Raw genomic sequence first — 19,271 nt, forward strand, 5'->3', positions numbered from 1 at the left:
GCCCCCTCTGCTGGCCAGAGGGCATCCTTGGGGTGCTGAGCTGGCCAGGCACTGGATGGGCATCCCAGAGGTCAGGGCCTCCTCCGAGGCTGCAACAGTCCATCCCCAAGAAGGGGCTTCCAGGAAAGTTTCTGGGTGGGAGGGTGAGACCTAGTAGACCTAATGTAAGATGCTGGGTGCAGAGAACCCCTCTAGGAGTGCAGCAGTTTGCCTGGGCAAGGGGATGAATTTTTAATGTGAGGCAGTCAGTCCACAATACAAAAATCTAAAAACCAGACCCATTTTTCCCACCTGGCACTTGGGGCAGTGGGGGAAGTTGGGGGCTTCCTTTGCCTGCAGGTGATGGGGAGGGGCAGAGGAAGGCCAGGGAAGGGGGAGAGGGAACCAGGCCCAGAGGCATCACTGCAGGTTCCTGCTGCCCCCGCCCCTCCCTGGAGTTGCCAGGTCTCTGGCACCCTCTGCCTGTGCAAGCCTGTGCTGGTCCATCCCCGCCTGCCTGGTCCAGCCCTCGGAGGGTCAGGCACCAGCCACATCATTTCTCCTTCTTCTCCAGGCCCTCTGATGCTGAGGCCTCTGTTCCCTCTTTGGATTCTGTCACAGCTGCTGGATCCTTAGGATCTGACTCCTCGTAACTGACAAAAAACCAAAACAATGAAAAGAACACATTTAGAGGAGGAGGAGAGAAGAATCCTTGTGCTCTGCCATCCCACCATCCCACCATCCCAGGAAAACCCCTGGGCTCACGAGGAACGTCAGTCCCCTATCCACTGCCCAGCCTCCTCCAGTGCTTGACCCGGCCCCACTCTGTGCCCCTCTCAGACAGGCGGCTCTGCTTTCCCAGTGCCCTGTGGTGCCAAGAGGCGGCAAGGGTAGTGGCAAATGGGAGAGAGGTTGGGCTTGGGCGGACCAACTTGAAGCTTCTTGAACCGTCCGCTGGAGATAGTGGGGAAACAAAGGGCAGCCAGGATGAGGCTATGGCAGATGGCTGACTCCCAGGCTACATGGCAGGAGTCAAAGAGCTCAGCCCCAGGGGTGCGAGCAGGCAGGGGTTGCTCTATGGGCAAGTGGCAAGGAGCCACTCTCGAAGGCGGACACCCTGGCTTAACTCTTACTACGGGCTCCACTTATTGAGCAACTGAGTTCATGCCAAGGACAATGCCCACATTTCCTCACCAGATCAGCCCCGTGAGGCAGGAATGTGCCCACTTACAGATGAAGAAAGAGAGGCTTTCAAAGGAGAAAGTGACTTTCCCAAGATCATGTATGTACAGTGAGTAGTAACAGTATCTACTATTGTATGACAGGGCTGTTGATACCCTCTCAGGAGAGACCTGTATTATCTGTGAGGATGCTAAGGTTCGGGCTGCCCTGCTCCCTGGTGCCGTGGCTGGGTCCAGGGACTGCCTGATGGTTGTGGAGGAGCTGCCTCTTGCCACTTGCCCCTGGCAATGCTCCCTACCCCATTCACTGGAGCTGAGGTGTCTGCCCTACCTTGGGCCCTGGGGCAGTGGGGGGAAGCGGGCAGGTGGGCACCCGCTGGGCATTACATGGCGCTGGGATTCTGCGGGCGCCGGCGGCGAGGGCCAGCTAGCTTCTGCTGCATGGAGTCGGCCAGGCTGGCTGGGGAGCCCGAGACCGTGGGGAAGTGGGTGAGCCTCGGGGTATGAGGCAGGATTTCCGCTGAGGACTCGTAGCTGTGTGAGAGACAGACAGACAGAAGGAGACGGCAAGGAAAAGACTAGAGGACAGAGACTTCCCTCCCCAGGGGCAGTGAGCAGAGCTGTGCCTTCTTTCATCTCTGCACTTTCGGCCTCTCTAAAAGAAGATGGTATTACTTGGAGAATAAAAAAGAAAAGATATATTGAGATGAGGAAGGGACACTAGGCAGCTGGGCTAGATGTCTACGGGCTGCCGGAAACACCTCTCAGATATACTGCTGTGAGAAAAGTCAAGACACAGGGTGCTCGGAGAATGCCACCACCTGGGCAGGACTATGTATCCACACGTTTGCTCAGGTGCAGGGGTGTCTCTGAAGAGCTACCTACTGGGACAGAGCTGGCCTCTGTGGGGTGGCTGGGCATTGAGGGTGCTGTCCCTCTCAGAGTTATGGAATTCTGAACTGCATAAATGTGTTACCTATTTAAAAATAAATAAATGAATAAAAAAGGAAGGGCTCCAATGAAGGGAAAAGTGAAACAAGGGATAAGGCAGAGAATCAGGGGGAGGTGGACAGAAAGAGGAGACTATGTGCTTTTCCACCTCAACCTAAGAGCCTCCTGAGGGGTGGGGGCAGAAAGGGGGGGCCGCAGAGTGCCTCTATGGCTGGACATTTAGGGAGACCAAGCACCAATGGGTGGAGGGGCACCCTCTGTTCTGGCTGGGGGTGTTCAGAGCTTGAGCTTGGCCCCATGAGCACGCAACAGGACTGGGACTGCAGAGGTTATCCCAAGGGGTGGGGTGGGGGCTGAGGCTGGATGAGAGCCAGAGGGTGAGGGCATGTGTTGAGCTCAGAGATCAGGTCGCACCCCTGCCCCCAAAGCGCCCCCAGATCTGTCCCCAAGTTCACCTGCAGCCTTGTCTCAGAGTCCATAAGACTTTACCAGGCTGAGAGATAAGGGCAGGCAGGCTGGTAGCCTGGGGCTTCTAGGCAGGGCAGGTACGGGGGAGGGGTGAGTCACAGGTTCCCTTGGAGGCAGCCAGGTGCACAGAAGGCCCTGGCGGGTGCTCGAAGGACAACTTGGAGGCCAGGCAGGTGGAGCTGGATGGAAGGCCTGAGTGGGCAGCTTCAATTGCAGCTGGCAGCTATTTCTGGGTCTCTGGCAGGCGGGGTCAGTGGTGCTGGGGAGCAGACACCTGTTGGAGTCACGCAGGCCTTGGGGTGTGGGTGGGGCTGTGCATGGGGTGTGGCTGGTGTGCATATGGCCATGGGGAAGGGGTATGCATGTGACTGAGAGAAACCAGCTAGCTGTGTCTAATAGTCATAGAGGCCGCTGAACAGGGACTGACACTTGACTTATAATCTGGGTTACTTTCCACCATACTGGAGCCCCCCTATTACTCCCACATGGAAACTGAGGCCAGGGGAGGAGAAGGACATGCCTGGAGTCACATGGTGACACAGTCGATGGGAACTCAGGACTCCTCACAGTGAGGCAGCCTGTCGGGGGGGAGGGGGGGATTCTACACCAGCCAGTCCATTCTCAAGACCAGCTGGCCTTTGGCTGTAGAGCTGTGGAGCTGTCTGGAGAGGCCCAAGGCCTTGCCCTCTCTTGGCTCCCAGCCCACAGAAAGGTTCTTGCTGGTGCCCACAGGCCAGGCACCCAGGTGCTGGTGGAAAGGGCGAGGGGTGGGGCTGCTGGTGGGAACAATATTCCCCTGGAGACGTGTACAAACAGCTCCACTGGCTGCCTGCAGGTGCACCTGTGCCATGCCAACGTCTGCCCTCTGCCCCCTCTTACCTGAACATCTCTGTCACTTCTCCCTTGGCCAGTGCCACCAGGACGGGAAAGCCAATGCAGGCAGGGACCAGGTACAGGAGGGCAGGCTGTAAGAGGACACAAGGTAGTGAGGGAATGCTCAGGGCCATGTCCATCACTCCACCCTTTCCTGGACATGACAGGGACAGCTACTGCCCAGGTTCAGAGTGAGTCAGTGGCTGGGCGTGAATCTGGGCTCCTGACTCCCAGACCTGGGAGGGAAGGCAAGAAACCCAAAGAAACACAAGTATGCAGGGCTTTAAGGGTCCCCAGGAGTCTGGCTGGACATTAGGCTCAAACATGCAACCTGCTGGGTCGGTCCTATTTCCACAGACTCTCCCTTTCCCTAGACCTGAGGCTGAAAGTTTGCTTGTTCTCCCTCCCCCGCCCCCTCTCTCTCTATATATATGCGCACACACACATATATATTTTTAAAATCCTTACCTGAGGATATGTTTTTATTGATTTTAGAGAGGAAGGGAGAAGGAGAGAGGAACATCGATCGGTTGCCTCTCGTATGTACCCTGATGGAGGATCCAAACTCTGTGTGTCCCAACCAGGAACTGAACCTGTGACCCTTCGGTGCATGAGATGACACCCCAGCCGAGTGACACTGGCCAGGGCCTGGAAGTTTGCATTTTTAACAAATGCTCCAGATGCTGCTGTAACAGTATGACAATGATGATGACATAGCTGCTATGGGTGGAGCACGTGCTGGGGGCCTGTGCTGAGGTCACCCAGCTGGTCACTGGCTCTGCCAGGATTCATATGCCGGTGTGGGCCTGAAGCCTGTGCTGAGACTCCAGGTGAACCTGGGTTTGGAGGATGGCAATTATTCTAAGACCCTTTGTTCATGGAGAACTCGTGGTGCGCACTGCGCTCAGGCCTCCCAGGGTGTGTGTCAATCCATCTCCACATCCCCCATGAGTGTTCTCCTTGTGCTTAGAAGGCTGATGCTTTGGGAGGAGAGGGGCCCCAGAGATCTACATGGTAAGCTGGGGATTGACTCTCAGGCATACTAGACTCTAAAGCCATTCTTTTCCTTGTAGCATCTGTTCAACCCAATGGCCCCCTATGCTCCCAGTGGCCTGAAGGCCCCCATCTTCCTTCTCACCTTCACCTGCCCTGCTCTACTCTGGCCACACTTGCCTCATTGTCACCTTCAGCCTCAGGACCTCTGTGTGTGTAGCTGCTGCTGCCTGGGGAAGCTCTTCCCCCTTTGCCAAGATCTCTCCTCCTTCAGAGCTCAGCCCAGCTGTTACTTCCACGGGGAAGCCCTCACTTGCATGGTCAGGTCCTCTTGCCGCACACTCTCGGGGCCCCTGACATTCTCCACAGCATTCCTGTCATTACAGACTGGAGTCTCTCCCCTGGTAGGCTGAGAACTCTGTGAGGACAGGCTTCACAGCTGTCCTTCATGGCTGGATTCCTAGCACTCAGAAGAGGGCCCTGCATATACTAAGCAAACGGTGTCTTCCTGGATGCTCACAGAGTTAAGAGGGTGTCTTCGAGATGACTGGATGAGGAGACATCATTCCTAAGGCCAAACCAGCCCCTGGCCAGAGAACAGGGCTCCACAGCCCCAAGAGTTTGACCTTCAGGTCCTTTCTGGCAGCCACCATGGGTGGGCTGTGAGCCACACCACTTCACATTATATTATCCTTGAATCCAATATACCATAAATACTAGGATCTGAGTTTTACAGACAATGCTACTGAGGTTCAGACAGGGGGAAACAACTTGCCTAAGGTAACACAGGGTGTCTGTAAGTGGTTGAGTTTGGATTTGAACCTAGGCAGCTGAGCTTCTCCCACTGCATCAGGTCTCTGCTATGAGTTAGGCTTTGGGCCAAGAGCAACAGAAATCACAGTGACAAAGGTGTACAACAGAACTTGTGAGAGGCAGCCGAAGTAGTACTCAGAGCTGATGGGAGGGGCTCCTTTGGGAGGCAGCAAGTTTGCGATTATCATGAAGACACAAAGCTATTCTTTCCTTTCCTCTCAAGGTACTAGGGAACCTCTCCAAAGAAAGTCAGTACTAAAGAGAGGCCGGGATGTACAGCTCAGGGCGGTGAGCAACAGGTTAGGACTCCTGGCTTTTCATCTCATCTTGGCTTTGCTATGTGACCACAGCTAAACCACTTTCCCCTCTCTCTGTACAATGAGGTCAGCTGATCATCTCTAAGGGCCTTTCTAGAAGGCTTCTAACCCCTGGCTCAGAGTGGCTTTTTGACAGAGTTTCAGTGGTTTGAAGATTACATTGGCAAAGGAGACCCCTACCTAGGGAACTGCTGCGTTGGGATTGCCTGTGTCTTGAAGAGAGAGAGACACCGCATGGAAGTGGCTCCCCTTCTCAAGATTTTCAGGGAGATGCCCACATGGATGACTGGGGAGAATGGCTGGGCTGCTGCTAGAGAGTAACATAGGCCTGGGCCCGGGGGACAAAAGTCCAGGGCTACAGCTGGGGCTCAGCTTGACTTGCTGTGCAACCCAGGAGAGTCTCCTTTTCTGTCTGGGCTACAGTGTCCCCCAAACAGAGGACCACCTCTCCTGCCTTTGTCCAGCTGTGTGAGGGCTCCCAATGGAATCCTGGGTAGAGTCTAGCCAAGGCAGAAGGCAAGCCTGCCACCTGGTGGCCTCCAGGGGAATGGCTCTGGGCTTGGAATCTAACGGGGCTGAGTGGGCTGAGAGCTGAAGAGGTGTCTAAGCTCCTTCCCCAATCCAGGTTCAGTCACTCTCTGCAAACTCCTTGCCAAGTATAGGTCACTCTCAACTTGCACAGACCTGAGGCTCTTTAGAGGAGAAAAGCAGAGATGGCTCCCCATTGGTTCTTGGTTTCCTCACCTATGGGGTGGAGGACCTTGGCACTTATGTAAAATGATACTAGTATCTACTTCATACATACTGTAGATATGTAAATACTGTAACAACTGAACAGCGAATGAGCAAAAGGGTTTAGCACAGTGCCTGGCACAGAGTAACTGCTCAACAAGCAGTTCCTGTGATTAATTTGAAGGTGGCTCCTCTATGGCTTGTGCCCTGGGGTGGGGTGGGGAACAGCAACAATGACAGCTAATACTACTTGGGCCAGGCATGATTCTGAGCACTTTACTTATATTAACTCATTTCATCCTCAAGCAACTCCAAGGTGGCTACGATGATTATTTACCCGCATTTTCTGTTTTTATCCATCTACAAGGAAAATCAAGAGTAAGTTCAGCAACCTGCCCGGAGTCCTACAACTAGCAAATGGTGGGGTCTGGATTCCCACCAGGGCTCCCTTAGCCTCCTTTCCACACTGCCTTTCCCAGAGCCAGGGGTTCAGAGCCTGGGCTTGGTTTCCCTATGCACAGGTTTGAATCTTGGCTCCACCACATACTTGTGGTCTGGCACCTGAACTCGTTTCATCTGTTCACAATGACCCTCATGAAGTACCAGCAGAGCCTGGCACATGGAAGCACTCTTATTTCCTGTAAAGAGTAAACCTGTCTGCTTGCTTTGCCCTCCCAGCCTTCTCCAGGTCACACTGACAGTGGCTCCCAGCCCCCACCCCACTCTGGTTCACTCTGTGGCAACTCAGTACCTATCTTGGTGGGACAAGGAGGCAGAGCCTGGCCAGCTTGGGGAGTGGGGGGAAGGGCCCCCTGATACTCTATCGCTCATCTGGCAGGGCGGGCACTGGGCTGACACACCCAACACTCACCCCAACCCCATTGTTCTGTCTCCCCCACTACTGAGACTGAGAAGTTACACGCACTCTTTCTTACCATTCCCTGGGCCACTGACACTGATCTGGCCCATAAGATGTGGGCAAAAATCTGCTGAGAAGGTTCTGCCCTTCTGATGAAGGCAACAGGCAGGCATGGCTGGTACCGTTTTTCCTCCTTCTTGCCATTAATGTGTGTGCTGCCTGAAGCAGAGGCGGTCATCTTGCAACAACCACGAATGAAAGGCCAAGAAAATCAGACGCTTGCTGACACCACTGGTTAACGCCTACCTCTGTATGTGACAAATACACCCTGACAACCCTGTTTCCTGCAGTGAAGTGTTCCCGATACACTGAAGGCAGCCCTGCTCACCTGGGCGTGCTTAAAGATGTGCATGATGAAGATGGTAAGGCCCAGGCCGAAGATGTAGGCTGCGAAGCTGGTGTAGAAGTAGGTGTGGGTGTTCTTCTTCAAGCTTCAGGGAAGAGATGGGAGAAAGAGGGAGGGTTAGATGCAGCATCCCTTCTGAGAGGGGAGCTGGGAAGACTGGAGGCTGTGGGGTGGCTGAGAGCTCTGGGATAGTCCAGAGGTGGGCGTGTACTCTGGAATTGCTCCAGCTATGTGTCTTTGGACAAGTTACTTTCCTTCTCTCAGCCTCAGTTTACTCATCTGTAAAATGGGGAAACCACAAGCTATCTCCCGGGTGGTAGTGAATATCAAATGCTATAACCTATAACAGTGGCTTAAGATTCCAATCAGCACAAAAATCACCTGGAAAGCTTGTAAAAAGAGTTCTAGGCCCAATTCCCAGGGAGTCTGATCTAATAGGTATGGGGCAAGGTCCAGGAACATGCATTTTGAAAAACCTAGGGGAATCTGATACAGGTGGACCGTGCTTTTAGAGAAACTGTAAACCTATTACATTTCAGTGCAGTGCACATAATAATTCAGTCACCTGTTGTGAATGATAAATAGATGCTGACTGCATGGATAAAATGCCAGTGAATTTCTAGAGGCGATTCATCCAAGACCAGCCTCAGAACAGCTGAATCACATGCAGCCTGGCACTGCCATTACACGACTTTCCTTTACAATGCCAGCACCTGGGACAACGCCGAGCAACATCTGTAGAATGAACGAGTACTCTGACCCCTTCTCTCCTTGCTCTGGCTGCTTCTAAGCCTTGAGCTGCAAGTACATCAAGAGCTACTCTGTTATGAAGCCTGGGGTGCAACTGACTCCCTTTGGGAATGTTGCACAAAATCTGGAACCAGCTCTAAAGGGCTTGCTTATCCTACAAGTCCAGGCTAGGCATAAGATTCTGCCCTAGGATGCTGGCAGCTGAATGTGTGTCTCCAGCAAACAGCCTGGGGACTTTCGTGGGTTTCTCTGTGTGTCACCTCTGAACAGCCAAGAGTAGAGCTGGCTGACATAGATGTGCCTTATCTTACAAACTGGCCAGGTCCCTTCCAAAGGCTGTCTTTAAGTCTGCATGTTCATGAGGTCCAACGTGGCACTACACAAATAGCCCAGATGTATGCGAGTGGGGAAAGGTTAAGTTTCACATGCAAACTGGATTTCAGTGATGTTGGTACTGAGTTTCTCATTACCATTGTCAACACAATTATTGCTTTTGCAATTACTGGGCATGAGGAAATGAAGAAAAGGTCATAAGCCACCTCAAAATTAAGGGACACACAGCAAGCTCCCCACTGGGGTGACTGAATGCCACCTGTTGGCGGCAGGTCCAGCTGCCCAGGTGCATTATTAACTCAAGTGCGACCTTTCCTGTGTTTTAACTGGTGACTCAAGCTGGCCCTTCTCTCTCCCTTGTGCTCACTTTTTACACTGGACTGAAAAAGTCTGAGTAAGGAGAGGGTGGGGAACAGCTAGAGCAGCTACAGCAGCCCCTAGGCAGAGAAAAAATGATAATGACGATGACTGCAGCTGGATTTTCCTAGGAGCTACTGAGGTCAGCCAGTGCTCAGTGCTTGCAGATCTGCTTGGTAATCCTGAGGTAGGAACTCAGTTACCACTAGTATAAGGATGAAGAACCTCAGATCCAAAAGGTCAGGTCACTTGCCAAAGTCACAGAGGGAGAAAGTCCTATGGGTTTAAATCCTTCTAGGTTTAAATCCTCTGGCCTGTGATTTTTAATTTTTTAATTTTTGCCACAGGCTCTCTGAACACTTAGAACCTCAAAAAGCAAAATGCAGATAAAATCAGAATTGCTCTGCCTGCTATGGGGCTGGAGGCTCCTGAAAGCCACTGGAAAACCACTGCCAGTGGAAGGCCCCTCCCTCTTGGAGCCTGAGGGTTAGGGGTCCTAAGTAGCTTACCTGATGTCAAAACGCAGCAGCAAGGCAATGAAGATTCCTGCGTGGAGAAAGCCAGGGTTAGACAGTGGCAGGGAAGCCAGCACCTCAGAAGATGTAGCCCCCTGCCTGGGCCAGGGAGGAACAAACACACAACTGGGTCCCCAATCTGGTGTCCCCAGTCATGGAGCAATCACTGGGGCCAAGGGAGTGGACTGCCAGTAGAAATCCCTGTATCCCTACCATCAGGCCACACAGGACCATGAGAAGGTCCCAAGATTTTGCTTTGGCCTTGGGGCCACATTAATTTGGCATCTCAAAGCACCATACTGTGTCACACTGGCTCCTCTACCCAAATGTTTATTGAGGCTGCTAATACTGGGCACCAGAGGCAATGTAGGGGTCAGCAAAACCACTGTGCTCAGAGCTCGGCCAGGGGGCACGGGGTACACATATCGCTCGAATAGAACCAAAGTCAATGTAAGATTACAACTGTGAGAGGGTGCTTCCCGCGTCAGGGGAGGGTGTATCGGGATGAGGCCCAGGCTGGGGCGAGGGAGGGCTTCTTTGAGGAAGTGACACTTGCCAGGAGTGGGAACAACATGTGCAAAGATCCTGAGGAAAGAAGGGTCAAGGGATGTGGCAAGGGGCAAGGAGAGCCAGTAAGGCTGCAGCCCAGGACAGGACATGTAGGGGACAGACCAGCCACGCAGGGTCCACAGGGCATGAAGAGCTGGGTCTCTATCCTGAGTAAGGGGACACACTGGAAGAGGTCTAAGTAGTAGAACAACTAAACATATTTCGAAAAAGACTCCCATGGTGGCTACACGGAGAAAGAGTAGGAGTAAGCAGACCATTAGGAGGCTCTGTGGGAACTCAGGAGAGGACGGTTAACTCTGGCCATCCACAGAACTTCTACTTGTACTTCAAAATCCAGCCCAGGCGCCCTGAAGCCTAAGAGTCCCGAAGACACACCCTCCAGCCTCTGCATGTTGCCCACACCAGTCTGTATCTGTCTGTCTGACAGGTCTTTGGGCTCAGACAGGGCAAGGGTTGGATCTCATTTAGCTGAGAGCAAGCTGTCAGGAACCAAAACATTCTTTGCAGATCAGAAGCACCGACTGGCAACACATACTTAACTTTAAAGAGGGAAATGAGTTACTCCTCACTGTAGACTGTATGAGTAGGGAGTTGTTGGGTGGAAAGAGCAAACAAATACTGCCTTTCTAGAAACAAAGTGGGGAATATAATGCCCCCTGGTGGCTGAATTCTGCAACTGTTCTCCAACTGATCCAGGGGTCAGAGGTCTGCCAAGAGCTTTCACTATTCCTAATGCACCAGGTCCTCAAAACCATACAGCAACCCATTCTTCTTTGAAGAATATCTCCGGGGCTCTGTGAGGGTACAGTCAACTTCCATTTACTGTGATTGCCAAAAGACTTACATATCTGTGGGTATATACAGAAACGCAGAGATGTCCCTTCCAAGCAGGCCTCAAGTCCAGACTACAACCAACAAGGTCACTGGGGAAGTCGGTGTGGGTGCCTGTGACAGGCCATGCTGCACAGTGAGCTAAATGCTTTACGGGACCTAGTTTCTTCTCTCTAATGGAGCTGCCTCTTCCTGGGGAAGCACGCCACCTGCCTCACAGCACTGCAAGTTATGCAAACACCTGGGTTCAAGACCATACCCACTATGTTCCCAAGGCCGTAGGCAGGTTTCTTTGAACCTATTCTTCATTTATAAAGTGGAAACACTCTCTACTTCATCAGGCTGCTAGCAGTAGCAGAGCAAATGTACGAAAAGCACCGAGCACAGTGCTTGACAAATGGTAGCTGTTGTGATGATCTTACTGCTGTAATGACTATTTTAAGAGCAGTGCTGACAGTGTCACCTATTTTTGCAGTCAGACCTGGTCTCAGTCCTGGCCCTGTTCCTTACTAGCGTGTGAAGGTAGGTAAGTCCCTCACTTCTAAGCCTCAGTTTCCTCACTGGCATGAGAGAGAAAGACTCTGCTTCATCGCGAAATGTATCACAAAATGGAAGTGTAACAGCAGAAGTGCTTGTACCATCCCAGGTACTAGCACTGCTATTACTTCCTGCAGTAGAAGATAAATTGGCTTTTAATTGTTGCACACTTTCTTCTTTTAAGCAAGCACCAGGGTACTTCTAATCCTCCAGGGCTAGGGGAACAAGTATGCCCTTTGGCTGCTCACTGCCCATCACCAGGCCCAGATCTGTAGACACATACATCTTGACTGCGCCGCTACAGCTGCCCTCAGAGTGGCAGTTCAGCTTTGTCTCAGTCTCTTGACTGGTTGCTTAGGCTGATGGTGCCCCAAGGAGGCGAGGCTGTGACCCCCAAGACCGTGTGCCCATGATCAGTCTGCAGACAAGGGCACCTGTGCCCACATCCACAGTGCACTTACTAGCAACGACATGCAGATAATGAGCTCAAAGGCCAGCTCATGCAGACAAGCAGGCATGTGCACATATCCCTCAGCCAAGATGCAGACACGGGAGCCCACATCCACGGTGCCCCATGTTTACACACAGGCATGTTCTCCCCGGAGCCCTGCAGCACTGGGAGAGGAGGTCCAAGGGGACCCTGTCAGTTCTAGCGCATCTATAATACTTGCAAACACTGGCGAGGGGAGTATACTGTGTAGGTGTGTGAGGGGTCAGATTCTTTCAAGACTCATGAAATGTGTGTGCTTTTTTTTAGTGTATTTCAGTCATACACATTTATTTTTGTAGCTCTTCAGTAATGCCTGTTCACCAGGCCAGAGCTCTGTGAGGATATTCTTGCTCACTGCTGTCCCTCCAGTGCCCAGCTCAGGGCCTGGCATATGACTGGTGCTCTATCACGTGTGTTGAGGTGGATTCTTTTACTAAACCCTGGGCTGAGCCAGGAGTGAGGATGTGGAACCATCTTTCCCCTTCCCTTTACCACTGGGTAAGGCAGTCTGTTTCATAGGATTCCTCCTTGATCCAGGGAACATTCCCCCAGCCCTGGCCCAGTCACCTGGAATGACGATATCGCCGAGTCCCAGCATGGCAAAGTTGTCTGCCTCGAGGCCCTTCTCCAGCAGGTCCTGGGGAAACACCACTGCAGGGGGAGGCAGGGAGGCAAGGAGTTGGTGACAGCCCAGCTCATTTTGACTTTGCTGCCTACAATACAGGTTGAGCCCCAAGCTCTGCTGTAGGAAACTCACCCACCTGCATTTCTGGGTGGGGGGACAGGGACAAGGAGGCAAGAGGATGGTGACAGGCTGAAGGGCAATGTCTTCATCTGAAACCACAGCTACTTAGAGCAGGGAAGGCTCTAGGATCATTTGGTCAAAGGCTTAATGCTGTTATTGAGCTATATAGCAATGGAAGCCTTTGGTTAAATGGGATCGATCCTAAAGCCAAGTAGATAAAAGGGGTAAAAGAGCCCACACAATGCTGACAACTGATAGGCTTTCTGTCTCACTATGACGGGGTATGGCAGAAAGGGGTTTTTGTTCTAAATCAGGGGAGCCTGAGCTATAGGCTCTTTCTGTATTTTTGTAGCTAGATTTCATCCTCAGGCCCTTGAGAGTAGAACAGATAGGTGTGGGTTTCAGGGTCAGAATCCTAGCTCTAATGTCTGATGTACAGGTTACCTAACTTCTCTGTGCCTTAGTTTTCTCACCTGTGAAATGGGTATAACAACAGAACTGAGACCACAGGGTTGTGGTGAGAATTAGATGATTGGCATGTTGTTTACGGCTGCCTCATGCCTTCTTACTGACCCAGTCCCGGTTTTGTGTGGGCAGCCTTTCCAGGTGATGGATCAAGTGTGCTGTAAGCTGAGACGATCAGACAAGCCTGGTCCCTGAATTCCCCACTTCCCTTGCTTCTCAGGGCGGACATGTGACCCAGCTCTGGCCAATGGTCCATAGGCAGAGGCACACTGGTGGTTGTGGGTAAGTGTATGTGCACTTAACCACTCTGCTATACTGCCTCTGAGTGCTCCTCCTAGCAGAGGAGGGCAACTGGCTTCCCCTAGCCCGAAAACCAGATTCTGAGCACCAGAAACCAAAGATGACAGTGTCATTCCCTGTGCAGAGCCTTCCAATGGCTCACTGTCCAACCTCTCTGGCATGATATCCTTAGTTTCCCCAAATCTGGCCTCTTTCCTGCTGCTCCCCTAAACTCAGTCACACTCCCTCCGGGAGTCTCTGCTTCCAGGGCCCTCCATGCAGTGTCCTGTCTCCAGCCCTTTGCTGAAGCCATACTCACTCTACCTTTTAAATGTCCATACTGCCCCTGCATGCTTGGTAAATGCGTATTCACCCTTCATGACGCAGGAAAGCTTTTCCTGACACTTTGGCTGGGTCCATCCCTCAAAGCATGTGGGGAATTACTGTTGTTCTGCTTGCCCAGCATCTGGTCTCTTGCTCTGGGGAATTATCCTCACCTGACATCCTTGCTTCTGGGGGAATGCTAATTCAAATACTGTGCCTCCAGGCACTGGGGAGAGCAGTGACCCAAGCCTGTCCAGCCTGATTCTCCATCTCCCTGGTGGGAGTGCCTGGCCAAAGCTGGGAGAAACTTGTTTTCCTCTGGGGCCACTGAGCTGGGACCATGGCATTTAGGAGCAGTGTGTGGCCACAAGTCCCTCTCCGCCTCATAGAGAAGTCCTGTCTGCAGCAGTGGAGGAGGAGACTGTGAGATAGACAGCTATCAATCAACTCTCCGAGGCCAGCTCACTCCACCTGCCGCCTGCCGTGAGCCAGTGCTTCCTGTGGGGCTCCTCGCTGTTCATATCTTCCCGATGTGACCCTCCCTTCAGCCTTGCTCTCATGCCTGTGTGGGGCAGCCTCCAATTTGGGTCTCCTGAGCCCAGGAGGTGAATCTTAAGTCATGCTTTTCCCCATCCCCCTTGCTGATGACTGCTTTGGATTTGGCCGTGACCCAATTCTGGACAGTGAAATATAAGGGAGGCTACAGGGGCACTTAGGGAAAGACATTCCTCTTCGATGAAAGAGAGACAAAGGTTCCCTTTTCTGCCTCTGGACATGGCCATGTGAGGAATCAATGCTGGGAACTGTGGCAGCCACCTTGGGATCATGAAGGGATGAGCTTAAGGGACAGGCAGGCATGCTGAGAATGGCAGGGTGGGATGAGATCACCTTGGCTCTTAGTGATTCCACTGAGGTTCATTAAGCCAAATGAGACGCTCTACCACTGGGCTTGCTATAGAGCATAGTAACAAAATTTCCACATTGTTTAAAGATGCTTGTAGCTGGATTTTCTATATTTATAAATGATATGTGTACATGAAGAACATGACTAGAGCAGTGTGAGGCACGTGGGACAGGTGGTGCCTGATAGCTAGGGGCTAAAGGGATCCAGTGGGGGAGCTTCAGGTCTCCTCTTCTGGAGTGCCCCTGCATGCTCTGCCACAGGTGCTCCCATTCCAGCTCACCCCATAGCACGCTGCACTGTGACCAAGTGGCTAGAGGCCAGGGATTGGGCAGAGGGTGGCTGGGTGTGAACACAGCCAGATAAATCAATGAGGACAAGGGAAGCAGGCTAGAGATACAGGAGAGCTTGGAGGAGGACCAGGTGTGTGGGGAAGAGCTAAGGGACAGGTATAATCAGAACAGGGACCACAAGGGGAAGGGCCACTGGGGTGGGGGCAGAGGGGCTCCCTATGTGGGGGTGGTCACTTACATTTTATTGGTGCCTCAAAGGACCTGGCCACTGTCACCATCACATTGGTGCCAAATACCTAGAAGGAGAAGAGAGGAGTTGAGAAAGAGGTGGGGGCTGGGTGGGACAGAATGGCTGACCTCAGGCTCCTCGATGTCCCACTGTCTGAGATCTGCAGTGAGAGGGCAGGAAGCTGGGAGGGACTCCAGAGCACATGTGAAGTTGAGAGCAGGTGGCCACCACACTGGTCATAGGGACACTTCATGGGGTCCTGGTTCTGGGCAACAAAGAGGGGCAGTTCAAAGGAGTCGGAAAAGGGCCTCCGATGGCCCCCAGCCAGGCACCTTATGTTTATCCTATGTTTTGCCCCTTCCAAGAGATGTCCCTCCAGTATCACTTAAGGGAAGAAGAGGCTGCCTGGGACTGGAGAAAGGGTACCTGCAACAGGCCGACCACAATCCCACAGCAGTGCCTCTAGGTGTCAGTGTGGCAGGTCCCTTAGCCTAGGGCTGTGTAGCCAGAGCATGCAATCAACAGCAGCCTCTGTCTTCACAGCTTAGTGCCCATGCCAGGCCCATTAATCAGCATTAACTACCCCTGCCAGGGCCACCGTGAGAAAGAGATGAGGGTGGCTGAAGGCACCAGGTACAGGGTGAGCTCTCAGCCAGCGGGGGACACGCTCTCTCCTCTGTTTCATGGAGGAGGGCAACTGAGCACAGAGAAGACCTTCTCTGGGGCCTTGACTTCCAGGCCACGGCTACTGCCCTCCATCAGATGACTGCCGCCCAGGCAGAGAAAGGGCAGTAGGAAGAGACTCACCCAGAAGACATCGTAGATGAAGAGGCCACCCAGCAGGATGCAGCCGGTGCTGACGTTGTTCAGGTGCAGAAGCTCTACCCCGTTAAGGGAGAAGGCCAGGCCAAAGAGGTTGTTGGCAATCCAGTGCTGGGGGAAGGTGGGAGTGAGACCAGCTCACTGTGCCTCCCCTGCACCGTCCCACCCAGTGCTCCTCCTGCCCCCCACATTTCAGGCCCTGGCTACTTACCTTCCTCAGCAGGTACCAGACGCCAACGATGCTGCTCAGGCCCAGGCACACGAGGTCCTTGGTGTCAAACTCATAATTGATGATCTCTGGGCAGAGAGGCCGGGTAAGTCCACTCCCCGGGGCGGGGCTGCCCCTCCCACCTGTCAGCCCCTGGACGGAGGAGGGCATGGCTGTGGGCACTGTCAGAGGCTCACAGGCTGGGGGTGCTCAAGGGAGCCACCTCAGCCTCTCCATTTTCCTAGAGGAGGGAATGGAGGCTCAGAGGGAACACAGGCCAGGCCTGGTACAAGGTCAGGGGGAAGTGGCTGGAAGCACAGATTTTACACTTGTAGGTGGATGACTTTGGGGGAGGCAGTTCCCTTTCTGAGCTTCAGTTTTTTTATCTGTAAAATGAGGATCGCGTCACCTCCTTGATAGGCTGCTGTGGGGAGCAAGTGAGATGGTCCTTACGTAGCGCCCAGTCCAGTGCCTGGCACACAGTAGGCACTCAATGAATACAAGCTGCCACTGAGCCCAGGTCTCTGGCAAGCTCCCAGTTCTCTCAGGAATCTTTCTATTTTGCCACCAAAGGAATCAAGAAGGTTGTTGGCAGCCCCATGTCACTAGTAGAGGAGGAAAAAGGTAGGAGATGGCACCTGGAGCAAAAGCAGAAGGGAGTCCCTGAGCAGCTCCCATGGGGAGTTAGTCTCCACCATTTCCAAATTTCCTAATAAGCAAGCCCAGAGAGAGGTGGAGCATCCCCAGGGTCACAGAGTACAGCCATTTCTTTCAGATTCCAGAGTGTAGCAGATGCTGGTTGGCCGCAATTTCCGTTCTTTCCTCTGTGGTAATAGTGCCCTAATGATTTTTATCTGGACATGAGGCCAACTAGCTCATGGCCACAGTTTCCAGCTTCCCCTGTTGCTAAATGGGACTGTGATACAGCTGCCTCTTCTCCCGTCTGGTGGAACCATGGAGTGATGGTGCACCACCCCAGACCCAAGGGCATTGACCCAAGGGCAACAGACAAATGGAGCCTGGGACCCTGAAGACTCTGTGGTGCAAGATTAGCCTTCTTTAAAAAAAAATTAAAAAAAATTCAACAATCATTTACAGATGCACCAGACATGCAAAAAAGAGTCGCATAAATTCACTGCTCTTTAAGGACAAGGCAGAACGCGCTAGGCTCCAGTAAGAGAGTACGACATTCAGAAGCTCAGATTTTTACATGAGAGACAACTTCCATTTGGTCAAGCCATTTGAACCCACATTCTAACTAATGCCAAAGCGTAGGCTTTCCCCAATTCCATGTAGTTTTCACTTAAAAAAAAAAAAGTTTTCATTGATTTTTTTAGAGAAAGGAAGGGAGAGGGAGAGAGAAAAACATCGATCAGTAAGCTCTGGTTGCCTCCCATATGCTCCCCGACTGGGAATTGAACCGGCGACCCTTCGGTGCACAGGATGACGCTCAACCAACCAAGCCATTCCGCCCAGGGCAAAATTTACACTTTTTAAAAAGCCATGGAGCCCGCTGGGTGTGGCTCAGTGGTTGAGCATCGACCTAGGATCCAGAAATCATGGTTCAATTCTCGGTCAGGCCACATGCCCAGGTTGCGGGCTTGATCTCTGGTCGGGGTGTGAGGGAGGCAACAGATAGATGTTTCTCTCTCTGTCTCCCTTCTTCTCTCTCTTAAAAAAAAAAAAAAAAAAAAAAAAAAGCCATGGAATCTCTTTCAAAGCTTAGCTAGAAGAGCAATCATACTGAAAATAGCATGATAAAAATAGCTATGACAGCCCACTTTTACTGAGTGCTTACTACAGCCAGGCAGGGTGCTGAATGCTTTCTGTTCATCACCTACTCGTGTCCTAACAACATACCTACGTGGGAGGTAACAGATCATCACTTTTATTTTACAGAAGAAAAAAACCCAACACAACAAAAACATCCAAGGCTCAGAGAGGTAATGGCCCTCACCCGGAGTCCCCCGTGCAAGGCAGTGGCAGAGCTGGGATGTGAACCCAGGCAGTGTGACCCCAGAGCCCACCTTCTCCATCACTCGCTCTACTGAAGAGCCCCAACATCGGAGAGACAAAGGGGAGTGGAGGAGGAAGATATCCCAGGCAGGAGAAAGCGGGCAGCACTCACCTTCCTTGTTCTCCCCGGAGCCCTGTGTGAAGAGCAGCTGGTACTGTCGATTTGGGAAGTTGGCTGGAAAAAACTTACTCATGAAGGGGCTGGAAGAAAAGACAAAGGAGATTGGCAAACAGAGCCCCCGTGGGCAACCACAGCCCCAACAACCCCACAAAGCCCCCATTCACAGCTGTGATCTCTAGCAGCCTCACAGCTGTCCTGAGAGGCAGGTGTAACTGTGTCCATTTTACACATTCGGAAACAGAGGCCCTCAGAAGGTAAGTGACTGCCCAGGGTCACACAGGCAATCAGTATTTGAGCTGAGATGGGAACCTTGGTCCCTGGACTCGAGTGCTGCCATACTGCCTCTTGGTTATCACCCAAGAACACAAAGAGGCAGGCTTCTACGTAAAATGCAGTCTTGAGGAGAGCAATGGATGCCAAAGTCTGGTCCGTGCACTGTCTGTATGAAAATCCCTCGTCAAGAATGCATGCTCCTGGACTCCCTTCCTAACCTAAGTTAAACGACCTGATGGTCACCCCATTCTCTTGATTTGTGAAGCCTGAGATTTTTACAAGTTCACTGGACTTGATCAGCCAGATGAATCACAGCCCCTAGGGTGGAAATACCCTCACATCAACTCCAGGATGGGCCTGGCCTCTTTTCTCATTACCCAGCATACTCTGCTTCCTGGCCAGGCAGGGAACGGGGGCTTTCTTTTCTGGGTCATTTACAGAGCAAGATTAGCATATCAGGCCTCTTGGACCAGCATGGAGTGGCTACAAGTTTGGGTGGTCCAACCCTGAAGCCTAATCTGCCACACACCAGCTGCGTGGCCCTGGGTGAGCCACTTTAGTGGCTCGTCTCCTTAGCTGTATGTGGGAATACTACCACCTGTCTTGGTAGGTGTTGCTGTGAAGATAGGAGAGGGCAGGG

At 52.4% G+C, this 19,271-nt stretch overlaps 1 protein-coding gene across 3 annotated transcripts in view; it reads right to left on the minus strand.

The window, feature by feature from the left end:
- Positions 1-206: 206 nt before the first annotated feature.
- Positions 207-19,271, minus strand: part of HM13 (histocompatibility minor 13) — a 37,259-nt gene continuing 18,194 nt past the window's right edge. Inside the window, exons 4-13 of one of the 3 annotated variants that reach the window (XR_013999747.1) lie at positions 18,350-18,438; positions 16,225-16,310; positions 15,999-16,124; positions 15,201-15,258; positions 12,523-12,606; positions 9,522-9,558; positions 7,555-7,657; positions 3,459-3,544; positions 1,492-1,694; positions 207-632 (exon numbers count right to left, since the gene is read on the minus strand). Coding sequence is in view for 2 of the 3 variants with exons in the window: in XM_081149908.1 (XP_081006034.1) it covers positions 533-632; positions 1,548-1,694; positions 3,459-3,544; positions 7,555-7,657; positions 9,522-9,558; positions 12,523-12,606; positions 15,201-15,258; positions 15,999-16,124; positions 16,225-16,310; positions 18,350-18,438 (916 nt within the window). In the remaining variant the exon portion in view is untranslated. The remainder of the gene's footprint in view (positions 633-1,491; positions 1,695-3,458; positions 3,545-7,554; positions 7,658-9,521; positions 9,559-12,522; positions 12,607-15,200; positions 15,259-15,998; positions 16,125-16,224; positions 16,311-18,349; positions 18,439-19,271) is intronic. The other 2 variants (XM_081149908.1, XM_081149907.1) reach the window with 2 other exon arrangements.

The sequence above is a fragment of the Miniopterus schreibersii genome, assembly GCF_964146895.1.
Source record: "Miniopterus schreibersii genome assembly, chromosome: 10".
In the NCBI taxonomy this organism is placed as follows: Eukaryota; Metazoa; Chordata; class Mammalia; order Chiroptera; family Miniopteridae; genus Miniopterus; species Miniopterus schreibersii.